At 43.2% G+C, this 27,457-nt stretch overlaps 2 protein-coding genes across 6 annotated transcripts in view; one reads left to right on the top strand and one right to left on the bottom strand.

The window, feature by feature from the left end:
• Positions 1 to 27,457, bottom strand: part of adam22 (ADAM metallopeptidase domain 22) — an 83,517-nt gene that overhangs the window by 20,268 nt on the left and 35,792 nt on the right. For 4 of the 5 annotated variants that reach the window (XM_054741398.2, XM_015950615.3, XM_015950617.3 and 1 more), the window contains exons 7-16: positions 14,534 to 14,600; positions 14,335 to 14,411; positions 13,584 to 13,658; positions 11,705 to 11,776; positions 9,263 to 9,429; positions 9,109 to 9,193; positions 7,690 to 7,780; positions 7,563 to 7,614; positions 1,564 to 1,663; positions 699 to 770 (exon numbers count right to left, since the gene is read on the bottom strand). In XM_054741398.2, coding sequence (XP_054597373.2) covers positions 699 to 770; positions 1,564 to 1,663; positions 7,563 to 7,614; positions 7,690 to 7,780; positions 9,109 to 9,193; positions 9,263 to 9,429; positions 11,705 to 11,776; positions 13,584 to 13,658; positions 14,335 to 14,411; positions 14,534 to 14,600 — 858 coding nt within the window. Of the gene's footprint in view, positions 1 to 698; positions 771 to 1,563; positions 1,664 to 7,562; positions 7,615 to 7,689; positions 7,781 to 9,108; positions 9,194 to 9,262; positions 9,430 to 11,704; positions 11,777 to 13,583; positions 13,659 to 14,334; positions 14,412 to 14,533; positions 14,601 to 27,192; positions 27,365 to 27,457 lie in introns of those variants that run through there. The other variant, XM_054741400.2, reaches the window with a different exon arrangement.
• Positions 18,383 to 22,139, top strand: cldn12 (claudin 12). The gene is made up of 3 exons (XM_015950651.3): positions 18,383 to 18,518; positions 20,037 to 20,296; positions 20,375 to 22,139. The coding sequence occupies exons 2-3, from the start codon at positions 20,078 to 20,080 to the stop codon at positions 21,203 to 21,205; spliced, it is 1,050 nt and encodes a 349-aa protein (XP_015806137.3). The 5' UTR covers positions 18,383 to 18,518; positions 20,037 to 20,077; the 3' UTR covers positions 21,206 to 22,139.

Raw genomic sequence — 27,457 nt, 5'->3', positions numbered from 1 at the left:
GTATCAAGGCATTTGGGGACCAAGGCAAATATAGGCTTGGAGCCCCCACCACCTCACTCCCTGCTCAGTTAATCTAAGATGGCAGCGTGCTGAGAGTACAGATTGTTGTTGCTTTTATTTAATAAACAATCATTTTAAAGCACTGTTATTATATCTGACTGTTTTTAACAGCAGTCCTAGCTCAGACACCACATCACCTTCCACCGGATGTGTCACGAGTTCAACGGGCATCAGATTACCAAACTCATACTGAAGTTGTTTTGTTGAAAGTAACTTAGAGTAATGCAAATGTAGTGTAATGCCTTACATTTTAAAATCAGTAGTATTGTAATGTGATGAATTACTTTAAAATGAGGGTAACAAGTAATAAATAATGCATTACAGTTTTGAAGTAACTTGCCCAACACTGCCTATAACACCATGTGGTCTTGTTGTTGGTGACTGGCCGCTCCAGCGTCCACCTCTGACTCATCTTCAGGCAAGGTGAAAAGATTTGAGTTTGTTTTATTTAATTTCCTTCATTAACTGCAGTTTGCTGAAGCTGATGGGAAATATTGTGATGAAATAAAATTAAAAACCATGAAGGCATCAGCCTGAGCAGAATTTCTCCAACTGTTTTTCTAAGTTTTCCAAAAGAACTGTTAGTTTGCACCTGAATCCTGCATCATTCCTAAAGCTGCTCTTGTGTTTTAACTCACCGCGGCGTTGCCGCAGTCACACTCCTCTCCTGGCTCCACGAAGCCGTTTCCACATTCTGAAGGGTTCAAAAGCTGAGAAAACAAAAGTCAAAAAGCGTTTTCAGTTTGAGTTTCATCTTAAAAGTGATTTGAAATCATCTAAAAAGTAATTAAAATATTTCTTCTTGTGAATTTATCAACAACGCTAAGAAATGTGATTGTTTAAAATTTGAAACGGCGATAAAAACAGATCAGAGCATTGTTCCTGAGTGGGGGCCACCCTGATCTAAATGACTGGTTAGTGAACCGGCTTCCCATACAGATTATTTTTAATAAGTAGAATCTTTCTGTGATATTATAAACTCTTTAAAATCTGTCGTATCTTATAACATACTGATGTTGTTTTCTTCCTTAAAGAGCAAGTCACCCCCTACTCTACTTCAACTTCCTGTTTGAAAAATGCAACAAATGCTGTTGCCTAGCAAGACCGAGAGGGCGGAGCCGCTAACAAATACACACACACACACACACACACACACACACACACACACACACACACACACACACACACACACACACACAGGCTCACAACAACATTGTGACATCATATGGTACCAGCTAACGTTCTAGGGTGCCTCTTAGCCAATAGCGATGGCAGATTTAAATTCAAATGCAGTGCAGAGTTTTTACCTGACAACGGCACAACACTGACAGTTTTAGGCAGAAAATTACAATTTTAACTAAAACACACTAAAGTGCAAAACTATTGATGACACGTGTCTGCAGCACAATTAGACACACATTTATATAGTTTATCAGAAAAAAAGTTGATTTGGGGGTGACTTGCTCTTTAATGTGGCTGAGTTTAGATTTACAGGTCATGTACCTTCTGTGGCTTGTTGAACAGACAGACTCCTCCTCCACTGTTCAGAAAGTTGTGGTACTCCTCCACGTTGCACTCAGAAAACTTCTTAGGCAGGTGGATGCTGATCAATAAACCAAAACACATGGACATCACACAAAAGGCATCCTCACACCCGACTGCCACAGGAGCAGCCTCCTCTCCAAAGACAAAAAACTAAAATACTGTGGAAAAAATATTGTTGGTGCATTTTTACAAACCAGAGGAGATTCAGAGGAAAAAATATGCTTAAGGTCTCACAGTTAATTAGCTGTCATAATCCTAAAATGGTTTTGGTTCACTTGCACTTCTGCACTGCAAAAACTGATTTCTAATAAAGTTAAAAAAAATTTTTTTTTTGACATTTTATCTTATTTTTAGTCTAAAGAGAAAATTATTATCTATAAAAATGTTGTTATATAAAATAGGGAAAATATTCTTAAATATGATCCAAATTTTCTTGTTTTTAGTTAAAAAAAAATAAAAATTGCCAATGGCGTAAACAAAAGCTGACTGGTTAGAATCAAAATTTTAAATTTTTTTCTAGTTTTAAGAATTCTAGCCAAGCAAACTTTGCTTATCCCACTGGCAAAATATTTTACTAAAACAAGAAATTTTGGATCATATTTAAGAACATTTACCTTATTTAAGTAGCGCTATTTTTCTAGAGAATAATTTCTTTCTTCTTAAACTAAAAACAAGATAAAATGTCTAAAAATTAGGATTTTTTTTACATTTTTAGAAATCAGTTTTTGTAGTGTAATACGACAACAGCCAGAAGAAAACAGGTTAAAATCATAATTTAGACTTGCTAAACAACAAACAGTCTGTTGTGCGTTTCACCACGCTTCACAAGCTCGTGCATTTAGAATTTACAGATCTGTGAAAAGTGTGAGTTGTGTAAAAATCTGCTGCATTTTTTTAAAATAAGAAATAAAACTCCACCCGGTGGCATGCTAACCTGCACAGCAGCGACATCTTTGGAATAAAATGGGAAAACCGTTACTAGTCAGGTAAAGGGAACCAAGCATGCACGTGCAGGATTATTTAAAACCTCTCATTGAATGTCTGAAATACCATTGATGCCATTTTGGAGATTTTAAAATAATTTCTTCTGCTTACAGGTAACAGGTTCAAATGAGCGCCTGTCCCCTGTCAGGTGACCTCTAAAGTCATGTTTATTACTGTTGAGAGGTAGAGAATGATCCAGATATTAGTTGTTAGAGGGGAAAGACGCTAAAATGAAGAAGCATTGATAGAAAATGAGAATGACATTGCAGACGCTTTCAATCGGGTAGACTTGGACAAGATTGATCAACGAGAAGTTTCTGAGAAATAAATTAAAGTTGTATTTGTTTATCAGCCAGTAACATCATTCCAGACACTAATATATAAACCAAAAGTGTCTGTGAGACATTTTGAAGTGTGTTTCTGTGAAAGTGTTTAGATTAATATCTGTAGCTTCCTGAAAAGCCTCTGTTAGGAGAAATAGAGTCTATTTCCATCAGGACTGGTCACTAGCCATAATGAAACAGCTGTAATCCCCGACATTTAATACATTTGATCTTGCCGTCAGTTTTGCATCACACTGGTTTAAAAGCAGAAACCAGCAGCAGTAAATGTAGCACCTCCAGGGTGTCCACAGATCCAGTCCAAAAATATTTCTCATTATTTTTCTTAAAATAACTATAAGAGAAAAAATACTGAGTGGAAAAGGTTTATAATATATTGTTGCAGAGTCCGCACCAAAAACTTTGGTCCTTGGATGCATCAGTCCTGTAAACGCTATTTCTCCAAACGGAGGCTGTTCAGGAAGCTACTGTGCCTTACAAGTGTATTCATACCTCTTCAACTTTATCCCTGAATCCTCGCATCACAATCCCAAATCTAAACTTGCTTCGTTAGGATTTGAGTTGGTAGACGTGTCCAAACTGCGGTTCGAGGGCCGTTTGCAGCCCGTGACATGATTTTGTGCGGCCCTCAGCTACATTCCCAGAATGATGAGGTTTATCGCTCCAGCAGGTTATTGATGTTGAGATTTTTACTAATTTGTCAGTTTTAGACCATTTTGAGGAGTAACCATGGAAAAAAGTCACCATGAAATCCTTTTCACCTGTAAAGGTGTGTGACGCTCGTTAGTCAAACAGCTGCAGAGGACTCCAGCAGAAATGAATGCCTTGTACGTCGTACTCGGGAGGACAAAAAGCACCTTTTAGTATGCTAGTTAGCTATATCCTGAAGTAGGGGCATTAAATTCAGTGATGCTGATTGACCCACAAAATCTCCTGTTCTCCCTAGCGACCAGAGATGATTGGCCGTTTAGCTGCAGCTCAGTGGCACTTTTCCCAGCACCTCAGGAGTGATTTTAGTGAGTCTGTTGGAGGAAGTTCGCCGTTTAATGAGAAACAGCTGGTAAAAATTGAGTAAATACTTAAGATTGCATGTGGGCACACACAACTGAGAAAAACACACAGTTATAGCATATACATTTTGTAGTTTTTGTCTCTTTTTAGATTTTTTTTCCCTTCAGTAGGGAAGGGAGACGCCCTAGTGCCCCCCATGGACGAGCAGCCACCGACTACATTTTATGGCTGTATCTCATAAAATCCCAGGAAAATTCAAAGTTTATGTTTGCAGCAATAAAAAGCGTTTAAAAGTTATCAACACTGTCACAAGGCACATACGTAATAATTCATGTTTTTAGGCAGAAAGGCACTTCAGTATATGAAAGCATAAAGTATATGAGTAACTCTACAATGTGAGGATGAAAAACAGCCGTTGTATGAGAAAAGCAGCACGCTGAGCCGTTTTAGTTCATGACAACAGAAGCTGAGGACACGGCGATCAAAGTGAGAATGAGATGAGAGAGGTTGCGATGACGGACAACCCTGTCTGATGCAGCCAGTTTGTTAAAAACCGGCACAAGCAACACTTTAGGAAGCTTCTGCTCACCTGCTGTCCCCATTCAGGATAGAGGGGGAACGCGAGAAGTATTTAAGAAGAGGGGTCACGCTCTCTGACAAACAAACACACCCATACCTGACACGCTTTTACAGCACACACTGTAAAACACTTAATATCTGACATAAAACATAAAGACTTGTTCATCTAAGCCAGGGGTCGGCAACCCGCGGCTCTTCCATCCATCTGACGCGTCTCTCTGTGCTTGTAAAATAATGAATGGATATTTAAATAAAATGCATTTTATTTTACTGCATTAATTTTATATCTGTATGCCAATTCTTAATGTAAAGATAGTCTGTGTGAACCTGAACAGGTCCAACGGTTAACAGGTCACCTGCTTGTGTGTAATCAGAGACATCTGATTACACACAAGCAGGTGACCACAAGCCACACCCACATCACCCCGCTTCTCCTCCAGCTTCACTGGCTGCCAGTCACCTCCAGGGTTCATTTCTAGATCCTGGTTCTGGTCTATAGGGCCTTACATGGACAAGCACCATCTTACACTGGTGATCTTCTTAGTCCCTACACCCCCAGCAGGTCCCTGAGGTCCAGTGATCAAAGCCTACTGGTTGTGCAGCACCAGGCTAAAGGTCAAAGGTGACAGATCATTTGCTGCTGTGACCCCCAGACTCTGGACCTCTCTCCCCCTGAGCCTGAGATCAGTGGACTCAGTGGTCTCCTTTAAAAAGCAGCTGAAGACTCACTTGTTCAAGCTGGCTTTTGTATCTTCTTCTTCTTCCTTCTTCTTCTTCTTCTTCTTCCTTCTTCTTCTTCTTCCTTTTTCCTCCTTCTTCCTTTTTCCTTCTTCTTCTTCTTCCTTTTTCCTCCTTCTTCCTTTTTCCTCCTTCCTTTTTCCTCCTTCTTCCTTTTTCCTTCTTCTTCTTCTCCTTCTTCTCCTTCTTCTCCTTCTTCTTCTTCTCCTTCTTCTCCTTCTCCTTCTCCTTCTTCTTTTTCCTCCTTCTTCCTTTTTCCTCCTTCTTCCTTCTTCTTCTTCCTTCTTCTTCTTCTTCCTTTTTCCTCCTTCTTCCTTTTTCCTTCTTCTTCTTCTTCTTCCTTTTTCCTCCTTCTTCCTTTTTCCTCCTTCTTCCTTTTTCCTTCTTCTTCTTCTTCTTCCTTTTTCCTCCTTCTTCCTTTTTCCCTTTCTTCTTCTTCTTCTCTTTCTTCTTCCTTTTTCCTCCTTCTTCTTCCTTTTTCCTCCTTTTCTTCCTTTTTCCTCCTTTTCTTCCTTTTTCCTCCTTTTCCTCCTCTTCTTCCTTTTTCCTCCTCTTCTTCCTTTTTCCTCCTCTTCTTCCTTTTTCCTCCTCTTCTTCCTCTTCTTCCTCTTCTTCCTCTTCTTCTTCTTCTATAGGAGCTTTCTGAGATGAAGAGGACGTGAGGTTCTGGACTTCTCCTCCGACAGGCTTAAGGATGCGTCGCCACATTGGAGACAGGAACAAGCGCCATTCAGCCAAAGTTTCATAATCAGGGAACATTTTCTAAGTGACAAGTGTCTCTGAGAGACCGGGTTTGGAAAACACTCGCTTCAGCGGGAGGAATCTTCCTGCATGGTTCTGGTTCTGCGACATGCTTCAAGCCCCTCTCCACATCTTCAGCTCGCTGTGCACCGTACGTACACGCTGACAGCGAGCTGCGCTGAGCAGTGTCCAGCTCAGATGTTCAGATGGGACTCTTTTCTTTAGTGATTTAGCTACATCTGTGATGTGTGTAACAAATAAAATGTCAGTTCGTCTGCATGCGTGGGGGTAATTCTGTAAAGCGCTTTGGAGTCCTTATTCTGACAGGCGCTATACAAGTGCGGGTCATTTATCATTCTTTCTATTCTTTCTCTGTGAAAATAAACGGTCAAATACAGAAACTATCCGGTCAACAAGAACCCTGCCATTTAACTGTTCTGTTTTCTTGTGAAAAATTGTTGCAAACAGATAAAATTAAACTTGATTAACACCAGAGCCATTATCTCCGTCACTGTAAATGAGGGGAAAATAAATTGAACAGATCCTCTTCTTACCTTCCCCACCTACAAAGTTTAATTACAACAATCAAACGAGACAGAGCCTGGATTTGTATTCTGAACAGTTTAAACATGTTTAAAAGGAAACGTATGACAAAAGTGGCACCTGCTCAGTAAAACCACCAACAGGGTGAAAAATATCTAAATACTGTAGGCAGAGACGGGCTACAACTTCTGGATCCACTTTATACAAATTGTTTGATTGATTATCTTCTGTTGAAAGATAACTTTGACGTACACGAGTGACCGGTATTGGCTGCTGTCACCTGTTGTGATTGGTTAAAGAGCAAGTTACCCCCTACCAGAGTATTACTCCACTCCCACTTCCTGTTTGAAAAATGCAGCAAATGCTGTTGCCTAGCAGACCGAGAGGGCGGAGCCGCTAACAAATACACACACACACACACAGAGAGGCTCACAAAGACATTGTGACATCATATGGTACCAGCTAACGTTTTAGGGTACATTTTGGCCAATAGCGATGGCAGATTTAAATTCAAATGCAGTGCAGAGTTTTTACCTGACAACGGCACAACACTGACAGTTTTAGGCAGAAAATTACAATTTTAACTAAAAAGCACTAAAGTGCAAAACTATTGACTACACGTGTCTGCAACACGATTAGACACGCATTTGTATAAGTTATCAGAAAATAAAGTTGATTTAGGGGTGACTTGCTCTTTAAAGCAGCTCTCTGCTGTGGCTCCCAGTGTTTTCTTTACTGTGGGAAACGGGTAATAATGGCTCTTTGATGGGAAAAGGTTGCCGACCCCTGAAGAAAGTAAAATGCACCTGCATAAAGAGGCCAAACCATCATAAAGGCGCCTGCACTGACACCTAGTGGTGAATTGTAAATCTACAATAACATTCCAGGATGTAAAACAGGATAACTGTAAATACTGACTACACTCAAGTCAGGCAAATAGCAGAGCGAGTCTCCAGCGTCTGTGTGAGACAATACATCTCTGAAAATGAAAAGCATAAGGGACATTTCATTCTAACTTACCCACTAACATCCATGATGCAGCCCGCCCACTTATCATCACACGTACATTCACCTAAAAGGGAGAAACGAGGTTTTAGTAGTGAATAAAAAGAGTGGATAAGATCTTTGGAGACGTTTGACAGCATACCGCTGAGGATCCTCTTCTTGTCAGAAAAGATGCCGATGTTCTGAGCGAGAGACTGGGCCAGGGTTATCGCCATCTCGTTGGTTTTCTCATACTGATGCAGAAAGGAAGGAGGAGGTAAGAAAAACCAAGAGGCAACGGCAGACATTAAAGAGCTATGGCGCGATATGGGGTCCAAAATTAAGACTACTGCCCAGCAGCAGGAGGCTAAATAAATTCTGAAGCAAACTACCGACCTGATTAACGATAAGCTGGCGCCGGTAACTGAGAGGCTGGCGCTGTTTACTGAGAAATAGCACCTTTACCGGTGTTACTACTAGATACGCTAGGGACTAGCAGCCCTCGGCTGGTCATTGACTCGTTCACACACTCCCTCTGCTGTCTATTAGCATGGATAGGCTAGCGTTAGCCTGGACGGGCTGGTGTTAGCATTGGAGAGGCTAGCCATTAGCGTGCCTAGGCTGGCCACTAGCTGAATTTCCTAACTCCTACCTGGGGCGACGGTGGCACAGGAGTTAAGTGCTCGCTACGCTCGCTCCGTAATCGGAAGGATGCAGGTTCGAGTCCCGCTCAGTCTGTCGCTGTCGTTGTGTCCTTGGGCAAGACACTTAACCCACGTTGCCTGCTGGTGGTGGTCGGAGGGACGGGTGGCGCAAATGCTCAGCAGCCTCACCTCTGTCAGTGCGCCCCCAGGGCAGCTGTGGCTACATCGTAGCTCATCCCCATCAGTGTGTGAATGTGTGTGTGAATGGATGAATGACTGTGTTGTAAAGCGCCTTGAGGGGTTCCATGAACCTAGAAGGCGCTATATCAAATACAGGCCATTTACCATTTCTCGACGGACCATTAGCATGGATAGGCTGGCGTTAGCATTGGAGAGGCTAGCCATTAGCATGTCTCGGAGAGTCACTAGTCAGCTAGTGGCCAGCCTAGGCACATTAATGGCTAGCCTCTCCAATGCTAACACCAGCCCGTCCAGGCTAACGCTAGCCTATCCATGTTAATAGACAGCAGAGGGAGTGTGTGAACCAGTCAATAACCAGCCGAGGGCTGCTAGTCCCTAGCGTATCTAGTAATAATGCCGGTAAATGTGCTACTCCTCAGTAAGCAGCGCCAGCCTCTCAGTTACCGGCACCAGCTTATCGTTAATCAGGTCGGTAGTTTGCTTCAGAATTTATATAGCCTCCTGCTGCTGGGCAGTAGTCTTAATTTTGGCCCCCATACCGCGCCATAAAGACCCAACTTCTACAGCAAATAAGGCAAAGAAAGTGGTTCCTGTTTGTGTCTTTTCTTCATCTGAAGCCATAATGATGTAATTCTATATGGTGACAAACAAATTCCAACATAATCATAATGTTTGGTGATTATTTTAAACTTTTAATCAATTCTTTTTCTACCGTGGTGTTGTGGTTTGAGTCTCACCTCATTGACACCGCCTCCTTTAGCGAGAGAGCAAACTCCACCCAGATAAGACGCTCCGCTCCAGCTGCTGTGAAAGTGAATCCCTCTGAAACAGACCGGTTTGTGGTTAACGACCCAAAAACACCAAACTCCGGTTTTAAATCTCCAGACTCACGAGAAGAGCTGAACGGAGTCGCATTTCTCCTTGATGAAGTCCCTTCTGTACTTCATGAATTCCTTCAGCGTCACCATGAGGTCTTCGTCGATATTAAACTTGCTGTCTACCGACCAGGTTTCCATGGCGACGAGCACAATCTGGGTGTTGAGCTGTTCTCTGAAAATCTGGGAAAATAACAAGTACGCAAGTTAGCTTCTAAAAGTCACAAAGCTTTCCGTTCAACGTCCTGCTGTGATGTAAAAATGCCAGAGTGACGCGGGCCGATCGGGCGCGTTTCGTCCTCATCGCCGTCTCCAGCGGCTCATCATGACTGAAGCCAAACTGCCTCTGTGATCACCAGACAGCATCACGTCGCAGGAGACCGGACAGTCAACAATGGTTACCGTCTGAAGGACAGAACCGGCGACGACACAAACAAGAGCGCTTGGGTCTCAACAGATCTCTCTGCTATTAAAGTAAACACCAGAGAAGGGAAGGAGCGTGTGTTTGCCTTTCACGACTCGGACCCTTTGTTACTTTATTACACTCGCATGTTTCACATCAGCAAACACACTTTATGTTTATACCAGACAAAGAATACCAGAGTTAATGCCCAGTGAGGATTTCATTTACTAAGGGAAAAGCGATCCTCGGAGGCAACAACCACAATCAATAATTAGGGATAACTCGTAACACGTTCCATCCCATCGGTGGAGGTGTGGAGGAATGTATTTTTGAGACATTTTTGAGTTTTCCAGCATGGATGGCCTGTTTGAGGTCAAAGGTCAAACTTTCTCTTCAGGATTTCATAGTGGAAAGCAAAACTCCACCAGTTACAGAAAGGTCCTAAAGATTCAAAGCAGCCCCAGACCATCACAATGCCTCTGCCATGCTCGACTGTTAAATGGTAAATGGCCTGTATTTGAAATAGCGCCTTTTAGAGTCCTGGAACCCCCCAAGGCGCTTTACAACACAATCAGTCATTCATCCATTCACACACACATTCACACACTGGTGGGGATGAGCTACGATGTAGCCACAGCTGCCCTGGGGCGCGCTGACAGAGGCGAGGCTGCCAAGCACTGGCGCCACCGGTCCCTCCGACCACCACCAGCAGGCTAGGTGGGTTAAGTGTCTTGCCCAAGGACACAACGACAGCGACAGACTGAGCGGGGCTCGAACCTGCAACCTTTTGTTATGATCTTCTGTTTCTGAGGTGCAGTGTTGGTTTGACACCAGATTTAACAAGACGCACACCCTCCAAAAGGTTGCACTTTGACTTTTCCCTAAAGTCTCGGGGATCATTAAGAGCTTTTTGGTTACTGTGGGACAGGCTTTCGTGTTCTTTTAGTTCAGCAGATGTTTTGGACTTGGAGCGCTGCTGATGCGTGCCTTTTTTGCCCTCTTGTCACTTCCTTATGGGAAGCATGAGGAAGCTCTGTGTAGAGTTAGACAGAGGACAAGCCTGGCAGGCCAGGCTAATATAACATGGGGGTAGGGCTGGGCGATATGGCCTAAAATCAATATCACGATACATTGAGAATTTCACCTTGATCACGATAACTACAGTTGTCCACTAGATGGGGCTGTCACATGTATTACCTTGAGTCACAATGGGTGTACAGCTTCTTAAAGGGACATGAACGCTGCCAACCTACACACATCTTTTCATTTGTTTATTATTATTAATTGAAGTGGGAAAATCATCTCGATAAGAGTCAGAAATTTCCATAACGATAAATTGAGGATTTATTGCCCAGCCCTTCATGGGGGTGGTTATATTTCCACATAGAGCCAGGTTGGTTTGGATAGTTTCCCCATTCACGCATGAAAACAGGAAAACTGCATTTAGGGGACAAAATACTTGTACACAACATTATTTGTGTAAATATTTTGTCATTTTGAAACAAATCGGTCACTTGTACAGATCTGCTGTTTGTAAAAACTGTTATTCTTAATCTCACAAAAGAGTTTTGAAGTAAAACTAATAATTTAAGTTTTTGCTGCTGCTGGGAAGCTGACATTCTGTCTGTCCACTTCTGCATCCTATAACGTCTAAGCCGGGGCTGTAATGTGTAGGCCTCCCATTGAAAATCAATGTGTCCTTCCTAAATGGAGTCATGTTTTCATCTTCAAGGGTACAGAATAAAATCATGACCTCTGTCCAGCTTCATCAGCCTATCCGCTTACAGAGGTAACCCTTCAGCTGGTCAGATTTCAGTAGCGCAGCAAACATGGTTGCGAATAATCAAACGTTGAAACGTCTGCATCGGTACAGCGGCTCCCAGTGAAAACTCATCGTCAGCCTGGTCAATGGCCGCTCGGAGCGCATTAAGGGGACGGCTTCGGTGGAGAGAGCAGAGTTTGTTAATTGAGATGTCAGTGCAGCGTTTGCTCAGCTCCAAGACCCCAGAGTGACTGTGGAGAGGTTTCCAAGAAGAGGATCGATGCAACTCTTACCATGTCAACCATATTGACCACCGTCTTAGCGTTGTTATTTGTGTGCCCAACAGACAGACGATGCTTCTTGTACTGGAGGAAGAGAGAGAGAGAGCAGTGAGGGAAAGAAGCACACATAACAAGGGGGTTGGGGTCTCAAATGCTTACATACGTTTATTTGACTCTGGGAAAAAAATCTTTTAGATATATTTTTAGGCAGAATAATCGAGACTTGACACTTCTACTGCAAACAGCTACAAGACGGTGTTGCATCTTATTTTCGCTTCGACTTCTAGGTTATTTTTCACCGTCTACAGCTGTAACGGCAAATTTAGAAAAAACTCCATTGGTAAATTGTTTGTGTTTGTATGCCTTCTGAGGGTTCTGCAACCCCCCAAAGCGCTTTACAACACAGTCATTCACACGCTGGTGGGATGAGCTACGCTGTAGCCACAGCTGCTCTGGGGCGCGCTGACAGAGGCGAGGCTGCCGAACACAGGCGTCAGCGGTCGCTACGACCACCAACAGGCAAGGTGGGCTAAGTGTCTCTCTGATCAGAGCTGGGCTCGAACCAGCAACCTTCTGATTACTGGACAACCCGCTCTACCTCCTGAGCTACAGCTGAACATTAAAACATTTTTTTCGTGCCTCTTAACAACATTTTAACATAGTAGAGCTGTAAATATAATGTGGAGATTTAAAAAAGAAAACAAAAAAACAATCATGTGGTTCTCTCGCACATCTAAAGACCTCCGCCAATAACACGAATCAGACCAAACCAACCATCGGACCATCCGATTGTCGGTCTCACCGAACCGCGGCACTTTCCTGGGTCCTCCACTCATCACACACTCAAGTATTCAGCAGCAGAACGCCACCGGTGTGAGAGGTTCTCCGCTCAATAACATCAGACAGGGTTTTCCCCATCGCTTTATAAGCCTGGCGGCCCGCCAGGCTAAGCGTCATGCCCCGCCCCCCTCCCCGGGAAACCCTGATCAGAGGAGGAGAAACAGCCGGCTGCTACCGCTTCAGCTTTAGGACAAACTACCAGAGTCCCAAAAAAATAAAACACCATCTGAATTCATGGACAACAAAAGACGCGTGGACCCAGAAAACGGCGACTGGTGTTTGGCGCTATCTCATTTCGTCCGCCATTGCGGGTCTCCAGTTCCGGCAGAGGGGAGGGGTTAGTGTTCCGTGGTTGCGTTCAAAACCTAGCTTGTTCCATAGATTTACTAGAACGGCTTTAATATTCATGCCAAAGACTGAGATTAAGTTAAATGAGCACCCCCTAGTGGCTGGTTGCTGTACTTGTTTTAAGTCCCGCCCCCTCATTGTAAACAAATGAGACATTTTCTAATTAAAAATTAAAACATGAATCTTCAACTTCAGCTAATTCACGTAGTTCTACCATTTCACTTGCATGTTTATTATTTATTTGCTTTGATTACAGTAAACAACATCAAACTGTTGCTTTACCCTAGTCATATTTGACACATACTAAGGATAAATTATTTCATTGTTCTAAGTTTACCATTACATAAAAACAGGGGCGACGGTGGCACAGGAGTTAAGTGCTCGCCCCGTAATCGGAAGGTTGTAGGTTCGAGCCCCGCTCAGTCTGTCGTTGTGTCCTTGGGCAAGACACTTAACCCGCGTTGCCTGCTGGTGGTGGTCGGAGGGAACGGTGGCGCCAGTGCTCGGCAGCCTTGCCTCTGTCAGTGCGCCCCGGGGCAGCTGTGGCTACATCGTAGCTCATCCCCACCAGTGTGTGAATGTGTGTGTGAATGGGTGAATGACTGATTGTGTTGTAAAGCGCCTTGGGGGGTTCCAGGACTCTAGGAGGAGCTATATCAAATACATGCCATTTACCATAATATCTGCAGCCGGTCGAACTCACCATTAAATGGTCATTGATCACCATGAGTTCAATGTACTTGGTCTCCTCCTCTACACTCCGTGACCATCTCGGAGCCTGAGAGAAAACAACAGATTTATTATTTCTGACAGAGTGTAAAGAAATGAGACGTAGGTATGGTGCTCAGGAAAAGACGATGGACACAGAGGTCTAGTCATGTTTTCTACAACAGAAACGGAACAAATCAATAAGTCTGAACTTTCAAACACTAAACCCGATTTAAATCCCATGTTTGATAAAAACGAGAGTCTCTCAGCTAGCTGAGACACATGCAGATGCACACATCTGAAAGGACGAGGCTACAGGAAGCCTTTGCTTATGAAATAAATACTTCATGAAAAAGAAAAAGGAGGAAAGTGAAGAAAGAGACTGAGTCGGAGCAGCTGTAGGTTTTGGTAAATATGATGGTGTTTTATTTACCTCTTTCCTAGTCGCTCTCTCTCTTTCTTAACATTTTTTAATCACAATTGTCTTTTTTTTTGCTCATTTTAAATATATATTTTAACCATTTTCTAAATAATTTTTTATGTTTTTACATTTTTTGTTTTTGTGAAGCGCCTCGTGATTTTTATCTTGAGAGGCGCTACAGAAATGATGTTTTCTCCTTCTTTAATCATCCTAAAACATGTGAGGAAAACAGAGATCCGATTTGGACGAGCACCATCAACAATTTAATCATCAGCTCATCAAAGTTTCCATTAAGGCGACATAAACAAGCTCACGAAATGCACACCTGTCTCTTTCTTCTCCAATGGACAGCTTTGGATCCAGGAAAAGGGGGACTGGGGAAAGGTGGCTCGGGAAAATCACCTAATGAAAAATAAATATCAACATTTAACAACAGCCTGACCAGCTCTCTGTGTGCAGCATCATTAACTAAATGATTACAGGATTTATATTCACATTTCTCAGCTGTTCAACTTGCATCTTACCATCGAGGAGATCCTTCAGTCCCTCTCCTTCAGCGGATTTGTATATCATGTGAACACGAAAGTCTCCCTAAGACACATAAAAGAAACAAATATATTTTCACTAACTTGAGACACAATAAGGAAAAGTGTTTGGTAAAATGGTGCACGAACGTCGATTTCTACCGGAAAGACTGATCAAAATTAGATCACATTGTTCTTTACATCAATGATTTTTTAAAAAGTTTAAAAACTTTTGTAAAAATCAGCGTACATGTGTACATATATTTACATTAGAGTCAGATTTATTATGTTGTATTTATATCCATCCATCCATTTTCTGAACCCCCTTGCCGACATTGGGTCGCGCGGGGGGGGGGGGGGGGGGGGGGGGGGGCTGGTGCCTATCTCCAGCGGTCAATGGGAGATCAGGCGGGGCACACCCTGGACAGAGAGCCAGTCCATCGCAGGGCAACACAGAGACACACAGGACACACAATTATGCACACACACACACACACTCACCCCTAAGGACAATTTAGACGGACCAATTAAACTAACAGTCATGTTTTTGGACTGCAGGAAGCCGGAGTATCCGGGGAGAACCCACGCATGCACAGGGAGAACATGAAAACTCCATGCATTGTATTTATGTGTCTCAATTTGGTTGCCATCAGGGCATAACAGGGACCTAATAAGCCAGTTGGGAAAGATAAAGATCCAGATGTTTAATATTAAAAAAATTAACAACACCAGAAATAATTAAATGAAAAATCTGGTAAAAACAAATTAGGGCTGGGTTAAATGGCCTAAAGTGAAGAGTGAAGAGAGGAGCTGTCAACTGATCACTACCTGGTGGTGAGTTGGATCAGATGGCAGAGGAACATGCCGCGTAGACCTGACAGACCCAAACACATAGTGAGGGTCTGCTGGGAATGCCTGGCGGAAGAACCTGTTAAGACGGTCTTCAACTCCCACCTCCGGCAGAGCTTTGACCGCGTCCCGAGAGCAGTGGGGGACATTGACTCCGAGTGGGCCTTGTTCCACTCTGTGATTGTTGAGGCGGCTGTTGCTAGCTGTGGTTGCAAGGTGGCCGGTGCCAGTCGTGGTGGCAACCCCCGTACCCGCTGGTGGACACCAGAGGTTCGGGGAGCCGTCAGGCTGAAGAAGGAGGCCTACAGAGCGTGGCTGGTCTGTGGGTCTCCGGAGGCAGCAGACAGGTACCGAATAGCCAAGCGGGGTGCAGCAGTGGCAGTTGCCGAGCTAAATCACGGGTGTGGGAGGGGTTTGGTGAGGCCATGGAGAAATACTATCGATTGGCTCCAAAGAGGTTCTGGCAAACTGTCCGGCGCCTCAGGAGAGGGAGGCAGCAACTCGCTCACACTGTTTACAGTGGGGATGGGGAGCTGCTGACGTCAACTGGGGCTATAGTCGGACGGTGGAAGGAATACTTTGAGGGGCTCCTCAATCCCACCAATGCGCATTCCGAGGAGGAACCAGAGCTGGGAGGCCTGGGGATGGACTGTCCAATCTCGGGGGCAGAAGTTGCTGAGGTAGTCAAACAACTACACAGCGGCGGAGCCCCGGGGGCGGATGAGGTTCGTCCTGGGTATCTCAAGGCTATGGATGTTGTAGGGCTGTCATGGTTGACACGTCTCTGCAACATTGCGTGGTCATCGGGGGCAGTTCCTGTGGAGTGGCAGACCGGGGTGTTGGTCCCCATCTTTAAGAAGGGTGACCTGAGGGTGTGTTCCAACTATAGGGGGATCACACTCCTCAGCCTCCCTGGAAAGGTCTACTCCAAGGTACTGGAGAGGAGGGTCTGATCGAAAGTTGAATCTCAGTTTGAGGAGGAGCAATGTGGTTTTCGTCCTGGCCGTGGAACTGTGGACCAGCTCTATACCCTTGCAAGGGTGATGGAGGGGGCATGGGAGTTTGCCCAACCAATCCACATGTGTTTTGTGGATTTGGAGAAGGCTTATGACCGTGTCCCCAGGGGCACCCTGTGGGGGACGCTCCAGGAGTATGGGGTGGGTGGCTTTCTGTTAAGAGCCATTCAGTCCCTTTACCAGAAGAGCGTGAGTTTGATCCGCATAGCCGGTAGCAAGTCGGACCTGTTCCCGGTGAGGGTTGGACTCCGCCAGGGCTGCCCTTTGTCACCGGTTCTGTTCATTACCTTTATGGACAGAATTTCTAGGCGCAGCCGTGGTGTGGAGTTTGTCGAGTTTGGTGGCAGGAGAATCTCGTCTCTGCTTTTTGCGGATGATGTGGTCCTTCTAGCTCCATCCAGCTCTGACCTTCAGCTCTTGCTGGGTAGGTTCACGGCTGAGTGTGAAGCGGCTGGGATGAGGATCAGCACCTCCAAATCTGAGACCATGGTTCTCGACCGGAAAAGGGTGACTTGCCAACACTGGGTCGGGGGAGAGGTCCTACCTCAAGTGGAGGAGTTTAAGTATCTCGGGGTCTTGTTCACGAGTGAGGGTAGGAGGGATCGGGAGATAGACAGGCGGATTGGTTCGGCGTCTGCAGTGATGCGGACGCTGAGCCGATCTGTCGTGGTGAAGAGGGAGCTGAGCCAGAATGCCAGGCTCTCGATTTACCGGTTGATCTACGTCCCAATCCTCACCTATGGTCATGAGCTTTGGGTAATGACCGAAAGAACGAGATCGCGGATACAAGCGGCCGAAATGAGTTTCCTTCATAGGGTGGCCGGGCTCAGCCTTAGAGATAGGGTGAGGAGCTCGGACATTTGGGAGGGACTCGGAGTAGAACCGCTGCTCCTCTGGATCAAAAAGAGCCAGTTGAGGTGGTTTGGGCATCTGGTCAGGATGCCTCCTGGACGCCTCCCTGGGGAGGTGTTTCAGGCATGTCCTGCCGGCAGGAGGCCCCCGGGTCGACCCAGGACACGTCGGAGAGGTTACATCTCTAATCTGGTCCGGGAACGCCTTGGGGTCCTGCCGGAGGAGCTGGTGGAGGTGGCTGGGAAGAGGACGGTCTGGAGCTCCCTAGTTGGGATGCTGCCCCCGCGAACCGGACACGGATAAGCGGAGGAAGACGACGACGACGAAATGGCCTAAAATCAATATCATGATACATTGAGGATTTCACCTCGATATCGATAAGTGGACGATAACTACATGTGCGCAGAAACCAAAGTTGTCCACTAGATGGGGCTGTCACATGAACTACGTTGAGCCACATTTTTAGGTGACTCAAGGTGGTACAGCTTCTTAAAGGGACATGAATGTTGCCAACCTACACACATCTTTTCATTTTTATTATCAAATTTATTGACATGGGAAAAATCATCTCGATAGCAGTCAGAAATTTTGATAATGATGAATTTTCGATTTACTGCCCAGTCCTAAAACAAATGATATCCCAATTCATCTCATAAAATCAGCGTAATTTAATTACACATTTCTGACAAGTTTTCAAAAGCAGACAGTATTAAAAACAAATGAAAACAGATGAATTGGTTTTAAAATGCAACAGCTCTTGATCTCAGAAATAAAAACTACTTTGAAATTGAATTAATCCTAAACCTTATGGCCACGAGATTCAAACAAAACCGTCTGGAAGCTGACGATGACGTTTATTAGTTTAGTTTTCTGAAACATAACAATTCATTAACCTTCGTCTTCAGTGTCTCAAACTGTAGTACTGCTGCTGTGAAAATCTATTGGGTGTATAAATTCACATTTTCTCCTTGATTTATACAAACGATTTTAATTTATTTTTGTAATAAAGCCCGGAATTATTCAGAGGTTGCTGGTTTTCCACATCAGTGTTATTTTTTTTAATCATTTTGAAACGAAGAAAAGCACCAAGAATCTCCTGAGAGACAGCACCGAGGGCGGAAAAAACCCACACACTGGCGGCTACATCCTGTTTACGCTCCGACCACAAACGTAAATGTTTGGGTAGTTTTGTTTAGTTTGTTACAGCATATTGGACTAAAATGCCACCACTTTTGCTCTAAACCCCGAGAGATATATGGAATTATAAGGTATTTTAACCTATTTCAGGTTACAGATCTCATTAAAGGATCGGGTTTCAACAGGTTTAATAATGCTAACGTTTTAGCCACTGTTAGCTAGCTAATCGGTTAGCATGAAATGGCTAATCGGTTTTTATCAAAACAGCTAATATTAAAGTTTAGTAATTTATTTATTTCATATGTGGGGCAAGTAAATTGTGGTAAAGCTAGATAAAAACACTGAAGCTTGTAAAAGCAGTGGCTGAGTTTGTTTGTTGGGCGTAATTATACAGCCGAGCTGCGCGTTACACAATTATAATTGTTCTAATTTCTCTGAACCGACTTGAACAAACACCGAGTCACCTGTCTGGGTTGCCTTTGTTGCCATCTACATGTCTGGTAATATTAACAAGTCGTTTTAATGTTTGCTGATGATTTCTTTGTTATATGTGTTATGTTTATATTTTGCTAATTAAAAGTTAGTTACAAGGGTTAAAGTTGGACAATAAGAAACGTTAAAGTGTTTAAACGATTTTATTACTTTTACTAAGTGCCATTTGCTCAGGGTAGAAACAACAAAATACGTTTTTATTTGCGTTCTTATAAATAAATCTCATTGCTTTGATTAAAACTAAAACTATCCTCACATGATGCCATAAAAACTTATTCTAATATTGCCTTTAAATGTAGTTTCTGAGCTTTGACTCTTCCGTTTGTGTCTTAAATTTTCACTTAATTCCTTCGTAACTACTGCAGAGAAAGAGCAGCAAAGAAAAGATGTGATTTAAGAGCACTTATTTATCACAAACAGTAGAAAAAAGTAATGATACTTTTGAAAAGCCATTATCATAACTACTATGATTTACTGCAGTTCATCTAAAATTGACAGATTCACTTTTTAAAAATATATAATTTTAAAGAATATTGATAATTACTGGTAAAAGATGTAATTAAACATGTTTATCAGTAATTTAAAGCTTATTTAAGTCTATATATATGATAAATTCTAACATTTTTAAACCAGAGCATTAAATAAAAAGCTAGAAATTTGGCTGTACTGTTATATTAAAAAAAACAAGCAACACTAAAAAAGTTAACTTGCTTTAAACGTAATATTATTAAGATTTAATATATGGTTGTCTTTGCTGGTAAGTAGAGGCATCTATGAGCAATGTTTAAATGAAATCATTGATATTTTATGTATATTTATATACATTTTTATATGAACATAAATGTGAGTTCAGGGCCAGTTCTAAGGTTTATTGTGTGGCTGTTCAGTCTGTGTGATGCTCTGCAGGATAGACACAAACGCCCTTCACTCACAGCCACCAAGTCATTCCCATTTGTCTGCTAATGAAATGAGAGCATTGTCTCTCAGGGACAGCAGATATTGGGTCAACTACACTGTGGTGAATAGAAATGTAGGGGGTGGCCCATGGTTAGGTCAGCCCATGGCACACTTAGCGTACTCCAGTAGTAACTGGAGAGCTGAGAAATTTGCACCAGAATCTTTTCAGGGTTTTTACGGTTCTTCTTTCGCTTTCCCAGAAACTCCATTCGGCCTCGGGTCCCATCCTCAGCAGCCAGCCATGTCGTGCCGGGACATCCACGCCACCAATGCATTCTCCTTCATCTTTGCCTTCGTGTCTGTGTGTGGGATCGCCGTGGCAACGTTAATCCCACAGTGGCGCATAACGAGACTTGTCACCTTCAACCGCAATGCTAAGAACATTAGTGTGTATGACGGGCTGTGGGATAAATGTGTGACTCAGGATGGATATTCAGGGTGCCTCTACCACGACACAGAGGTATAGACATTATTGCTGATCTATTGTTTGTTGTGTTTAGGTGTAATGTCTAAATCCTAACACACTCTTTGATTTTAGTGGTACTCCAAGTTGGACCAGTTGGATCTGCGGCTCCTGCAGTTCTGTCTTCCAACAGGCCTCATGTTTGGCTCTTTGGCCTTGCTTCTCTGCATGATTGGGATGTGTAAGACCTGCTGCTGCTCAGACAAACCGGAACCAGACATGAAAACCATCACGTTCCTCGTGAACAGTGCAGGCTGCCACCTGGTGGCTGGGATGTTCATGCTCTTGGGCGGAGCGATCCCCATGGCACCCTCCATATGGTTCCTCTTCCGCACCAAGGAGATGAACGTTCGATATGAAAACATTTTCTCTGACGGGTTTGCCGTGTACGTATCAATCGGCTGCTCCGGAGGGCTGATGCTAGCCGCGTTGCTCATGTTCATGTGGTATTGTATGTGTAAGAAGCTGCCTTCACCCTTCTGGCTGCCTTTTCCTTCCATGTCTAACTCTCTGTCTGCTCAGCCTCTCACTGCCAATGGACTTCCTCCTTCTCCAGTTTATGGTCCACAGCCACTGCCACCACAGATGTATCCCCCTGCGGTAATAGACGCTCAGCATTTTGGACCTTCTCAGGGCTACGTGCAAACGGTGGTGGCCCCAGCTCCACCTCAAGTATACGTGTCTCAGCTCCCCGCTCCTGATGGCTATGGATCAGAGGTGGGAGGAGGTCAAGTCTACAGCTACGCCCCCTCGCAGAGTTATGCTCCATCGCAGAGCTACGCCCCCTCCCAGAGCTACGCCCCCTCGCAGAGCTACGCGTCTGGCTACTCCGGTCGCCGCTACTCCTCCCGCTCTCGGATGTCGGCCTTAGAGATTGACATTCCTGTACTAACTCAGCATGAGTGAAAAGGGTAAAAGCTGAAGCCTGAGCACATTTTGGACCCGTCTATCATCTTTCATGAGATATACTGCTGTGGACTGCGATGGACTCTAGTGAAGAATACGAGAGCTTTTTAGAGCTTTGTTATTGATCATTTTTAGAAATCAGTCAGGAAACTTCAGATAATGGAAGATGAGAGAGAAAAACCACTTTACTAACAACAATTTATGAAGGGTGTGAAGATTAGTAAAACACTATTAGTATTATTAAACCTGGATAAAAGAAAATAACTCCATAACTTTATCTAGTTTTATCATTTCTCCAGCAGAACAGCACCAATAAATAATCTGATGTCACTAAATGGGACCAGTGGCCCACTTTCAGCCATAAAACACACGGACATCGTCTCCTGTTACAATACTTGTTGGACAAACTTGAATGAGACCGCTGCAAAATAACTAACTCAGACTTTAGCCTGCAGTCTAGAAACAGCTAGGTGGCTGATCTGTTTGTTTTGGATCTATTTTAGCTGAAGGGTTTATTGTTGCCAATGTTCTGTGAAGAGCAGCTGCTTCGGCTTTTGTGCCGGTTTATCCTGATTTGTTCACTAACTTTTTTAACTTGAAGGTATTTTTTTTATCTGTAACCCGTCGCGTCAAAAAACGTGACAAAAATCTCCTTCGCTGCGTTTTTACAAATACAGTTGAGAAAATGATCTTTTTTGTGTACACTCTAAACTTTAGTGTTATAATAACACAAACGTGAGCGACGAGAAGCCTTTACATGTCTACGCTACACGTCGGCCAAATTTAAGATTGTTGCCTTTTTATTTTTATTTCTTTGAGCTCAGATCAACTTTTTCTGACGGTTGTACGTTTAGTTCTGCAGTCAGTGCCGTTGTTAAAACATGTTTTCTATCCTGTCTTTGTTTTGCTCTTAAATAAAACAAATGACATTTTATTCATGTGTGCCTTAATGTGCTGTTTGTTAAATTAAAATGGACCTGATTTCATCTGACATTAGAAATAGATAAAACTAAATGTATCCGTAGTTTTACAGTTCCTTTTCATGGTTTCTCCATCGACTTTTATCGTTATTTAAAGGGACAGTGTGTAATTTTTATCGTTAATCTCTGGAAACATCCATCAAAATATTGTTGAAAATTAATGAAATGATGCCCAGTTGTTGAAAAAATATTGGCGACTTCTTAACATATAACCATAAAATCAGGTCTAAAATACATGGGAGTGGGTCTAAATCTCTGGGCAACGCCATATTAGAAGCCATATTTCCTTCTATGGGAGCCCATGAGGACAAAATGCATTTACTGATTTGTAACAAATGATTACAAAATTTTCACCATTCATAAACGTTGTTTTACACATTTACCTCTTCACTCGTTGCCAGCGATGAAAAGGAGTCTGATGTGCTTGTTAAATTTTCTGAAGTTCCCACCCCCGGGGCTTTTTGACACTAATGGGCATCCGTTGCGAGATCTTAAGCCTGAGTCATGCTTCTGCGTCTGCATCAGTGCAGAGACACGCAATGCCATTATCCTTCCTTGCGGGCCTGCTGGAGAGCCCCTGCAAGGACGGAGTCGAGCTCTCTTTTCTAAACATCCGTCCGTCGAGACGGACAACGCAAGCTTGTGATTGGTCAGGACGCCTCTGTCGTCTACACCGCCGCCATTGCGCCCTCAAAAACAAAGAGAGCCGAGGATAACTAGTGGCAGACACGGAGAAGCTTGAAGAATACCTCACGAAAAACTAAAATTATGAATGTTTAATCTCCCGTGACTGGAGGAGTGAAAGGATGCACAGCAAGCATTTTATTTGTGGACGGAAATGACAGGAAATGTGGGTTTAGAGGTGGCAAGCGGATGAAGAGGAGAATGAGAGACAAATTTGTCCGTGTTAAAAAGTCTCTTATGTACAATAAACACAATATAAACACACGATCTTGGACCGGATACATGACAGGATACCACAGAACAGCGCTGCGCCCTCTGGTGTCCTGGCGGTTAATTGCTTTGCAACACTCCCCAGGAGACGGAGAAGTATGATGGCAAAATGTCTCCGTCCATGCGTGTCTGTCCCTTTCGGAGCGGACAGAGAAGCATAACTCCGGCATTACTCCAACACAAAAATACAGCTTGCTTGCAGCAATTTACATATCTGCTGCCCCCTATTGCCAGGAAAAATACACACTGTCACTTTAATGTAGCTTTGGAGGCTGAGGTTTGACTATAAACCAAAAATCGGTCTGATTCATGAATGTCAACCTAAACTTTAGCAGCCCTAATTACTGCTGACTCCTCTATAATGTGTCACTTCAGCGTTAAACTGTTTGTAGAATTACCGCTAAAATAACAACAGCTGCTTCCGTTCTGTTTTTGAGACACGCACACGGGACTGGACATCATCAGCAGCTCAGGACTGACTGAATTCAAACATCGACTCTTTGTTCCTCTGATCATCACGGCTCAGTTTAAAAATAAACACACAGCATATAGACTCAGCAGGGAGTGTGTAATTGGTGGAGATTAGGGCTCCGCACAGATGGCTTTCATATGCCGGTGTATTGAGATGGGGGCAGGGCCCCGGTTGCCAAGGGAGATTGCACCTCAGATGCAGACGGCTGGTTCACCAGTAAAAAGCAGTGAGGGATAACGTGCTGCTTTGAGAGAGTGAATGAACTGGAGCTGGGTTTGTTACGTGAATGTGGCCTCAGGACATCGGGAGACCCGCTCTCTCTTTGTACCCCATCAGCTTCGCCGTCATCGCCAGCTCAAACTCATACAGACCATCATTTGGCCCCTAATATAACCCTCCCACCCTAAAACCCGCAACCTGCCAGCACCCCCATCATCACACCAGTCGTGTCTCCCCCCCTCAGTCAACCCTAAAGCCTCCCCCCCTCCTCCTGGTCAGATCAAAGTCTGAAGCAAATCAAAGAAAAATGTCAAAAACCAAAGATAAGAAAAGCTTCAAATTTGCACATTTGTTTTTTTAACGTGTATCAATTAATAAAATTGTTAGATTAAATGATAACGCATCAAAAACCTTGATTTCTTTTTTTATATATATTCTCAAATTTGCAGCAACATGCCCGAGTCCTTGTTAAAGTCTGATAAAACGGTGTGTGTGTGTGTGTGTGTGTGTGTGTGTGTGTGTGTGTGTGTGTGTGTGTAGCCACAGCAGCTCAGAGGTCCAGCGGGTCTGCAAAGGTGTTAATAACACAACCAAATGAAAGCCTGCAGGGCCAAACATACGCTGATGTCTGCACATTTAAATCAACATAACATACATCCTCCCTGAGGTCACACACACACACACACACACACACACACACACACACACACACACACACACACACAGTAACGTTTATTGACTATAGCACCTGTAACATGATGTTTTTATCTCACGGACTCATGCTAGCATTGCAGTTGCTTCATTTCCAACCGTTTGAAACTTCGGTTGCATGAAGTTAAAAGAAGATTTTTTGGGACATTTTGGGGAAAAGTCTTGTTCAACTTTCTCTGCCTTGGTGGTGAGAAGCCAGAAGGATGACCATATGGCAGCCAGGACCCATGCTGACTCCGAGCCTGTCCTACTGAGATTTAGTTTAAAGTTTGTTTTTGTTATGTCGGATACATGAGTAGAGGTGCATTAAAAACTTGTGTATTAAGTGCTGTTACTAACAGATAGAGAATAATATAAAGCACTATGTTTAATATAAAAACAAAATCAGGTATGGGCTTGAGTCACATGACTTGGACAGTTTCTGACTTAATCTCATAAAATCCAAGGAAAGATTTAGACTTTACACTTCACTTGGAATTTCAAATCCACTCCGTTACGAGACGATGTCAACAGTTACGGATGAGCGGCAGAAGATTCTAGACGACTCGGTAAGAGGTTGAGTAGATAAATGAGTCTCTTTCCAGAGTATTTCTCTTATCCAATGGCACCATCTAGTGGCTGATGAGCATATCACACAAATAATCTCTGGGTCCGTTTTTTTAAGATGGCGGCGTCACGGTTTTTATTATAAATGTCCTTCTGTAGCCGACACACAGAGCTAAAACACCTCGTTTTACAAGTATTATTCTCATGTCATGTTGGGCTTTCATTAGAGATGCAACAATGCCCCTTTTTCCCAAAACGATACGATACCGATACCTGGATCTGAGTACTCGCCGATACCGATAATTCTACCACACAAAAAAAATGCAATGGATTTGGAATACAGATTTTATTTTCTTCTCTGCTTTCAACAGGAAAAGACTGTGAGGTAGATAACAAGTAAAATATATGAATAGAAATCATCACAAAACTAAAATATTAGGTGAACAGAAATGACAAGTTACAGCGAAGCCATTTTCAAGCAACTGCATTGGTATCGGTTCCTGGTATCGGTTAACTTTTAACAATACCGATACTGGAATCGGTTTCGGTATTGCATCCCTAGTTTTCATATATTTATATTTTAAACACTTATCCATGAAAAGTTCATCAACTCTGCATCAGCCGAGGTATTCCTTAAATTGGAAGCAAGTAAGCGGTAGTCTAACGCTATTGGTTAGCTCTGGTCAGTGCTCCTATTGCACGGAGCTCTGCGGGGCGGGGGCGCGCTTAGCAAAAAATAAATAAAAAGACGTATCGCTCACATTGTATCACAGTAATCACTTTTAGGGATAGCTGAAAAATCCTGTGAAATTTCTTAGAGGGGAAAACTCCGGAAAGATTAACTGGAATATCGAGTTGTTGGCACCTGAAAAAGTAGCTTGAGATCTTTTTAAAGCGGACTTTTAGTTTCTAATTCACCGTTAGCTCAACAATAACCTTTAGTCTTCTTTACCCAATATTAAAAACTGAAAGATGCTTTGGCTTCTTAGGGGTTCAAATAATAACTTCTGGGTCACTCCTGCTACTGGCTTTGGATGTTTACAAAATGCTGCTGTGTTTTTACCGCTGGTGTTGAATCACAAATGCTGGTGCTGCAGGACCGACTCGCACAGACTTGGCAACCCCACGATCTCACAGACTGTAAACAGTAGCTACGTCTTGAGTTATTTTAAAAGGAGAAAAACAGCTAGAAATTAGCTGTTGTTAAAGACTTAAGTGTCGCCCCTCCTCCTCAAAAAACCAAACTAAACCATTTCTCCGTGTAGAACTGCAGAACTAGACGTGCGTCTTTCTGTCATCATTTAAATAATTCAGTTTCATCTGAAAACTAGAAGAAGCCAGAGAGAAAGGAGATTTCTATCAGATTCTTTCCAACAACTTCACATTTTCTCTCCTGTTCTTTAACGTCTTACTGTGAAAAACCAGCTGCAATGAAAGAATTCGTCATAGGTGAATTTCGTTTTTTTCACCTAGACCTACCTCCCACGATGCACCGAGACGAGCCAACTACAACCACACAGGAGCGCACACTCAGAGAAACAGCAGCATCCTGCAGACACACTCTTTCACTCCTAAACTAAATATATCTGATATCTTTGTTCTGATCATTGTTTTATCTACTTCTTCCTCCTATCCACAGACATTTACACACTTAGTGTGCACCGTAAACCTCGTTCTGCTGCAGTTCAGTCCTAGATAAAAATAAAGAGTTCTAATTCAGGCGGCGTGTGTCTGCAAATACACAAAATACACACAACGACTAGTGTTACAGTGCTGTGAGAATATGTTTGCCCTCTTACATCTTCTGCTTTTTAGTCACACTTAAATGTTTCAGATCAGTCAGCACATTTCAGACAGACGTCCAGAGTAAATACAAAAATACAAGTTTTATTGGATGTTCATGAAAAAACCAACAAAGTGCTGTTTGAGTTCAGCATTTGGTATTTACTCAGATTACCTCTGTCTGATACTGGACTTGGTTTGCTTACCTGAAGCTGTAGGAGTTCACAGCAAAATCAGAGTGGATTAAAAGCAGGATTATAAACACATGCAGACGGGTTTTTAGCACGAAAACTCACAAACTTAGAAATATTTGCCCAACCTACAAGCAGTTCAGAGTAACGGTGGTCGCAGATGACATCAGTGATTTTCTACCGATCCACATCAATCACAACATCTGGACAACTCAGAATAAAATATAAAACTAGTGGAATACTGAAGAAGCAAAGCTTCACAAGTGTTTTCTAGATGCACACCTTTAGTGAAGCTTATCCAGACCCAGACGGACAGGAAATGTCAGAACTCATCTGAGCAGGTCACGTTGGGTAATCGGACACAAAACTTCACGACTGTGGCTAATTCTGTCCTCGT

The sequence above is a fragment of the Nothobranchius furzeri genome, chromosome 5 (genome assembly GCF_043380555.1).
Source record: "Nothobranchius furzeri strain GRZ-AD chromosome 5, NfurGRZ-RIMD1, whole genome shotgun sequence".
Lineage (NCBI taxonomy): Eukaryota > Metazoa > Chordata > Actinopteri > Cyprinodontiformes > Nothobranchiidae > Nothobranchius > Nothobranchius furzeri.
Note: the sequence above shows the minus strand (reverse complement) of the source record. Positions and strands in the feature narration are given on the sequence as shown.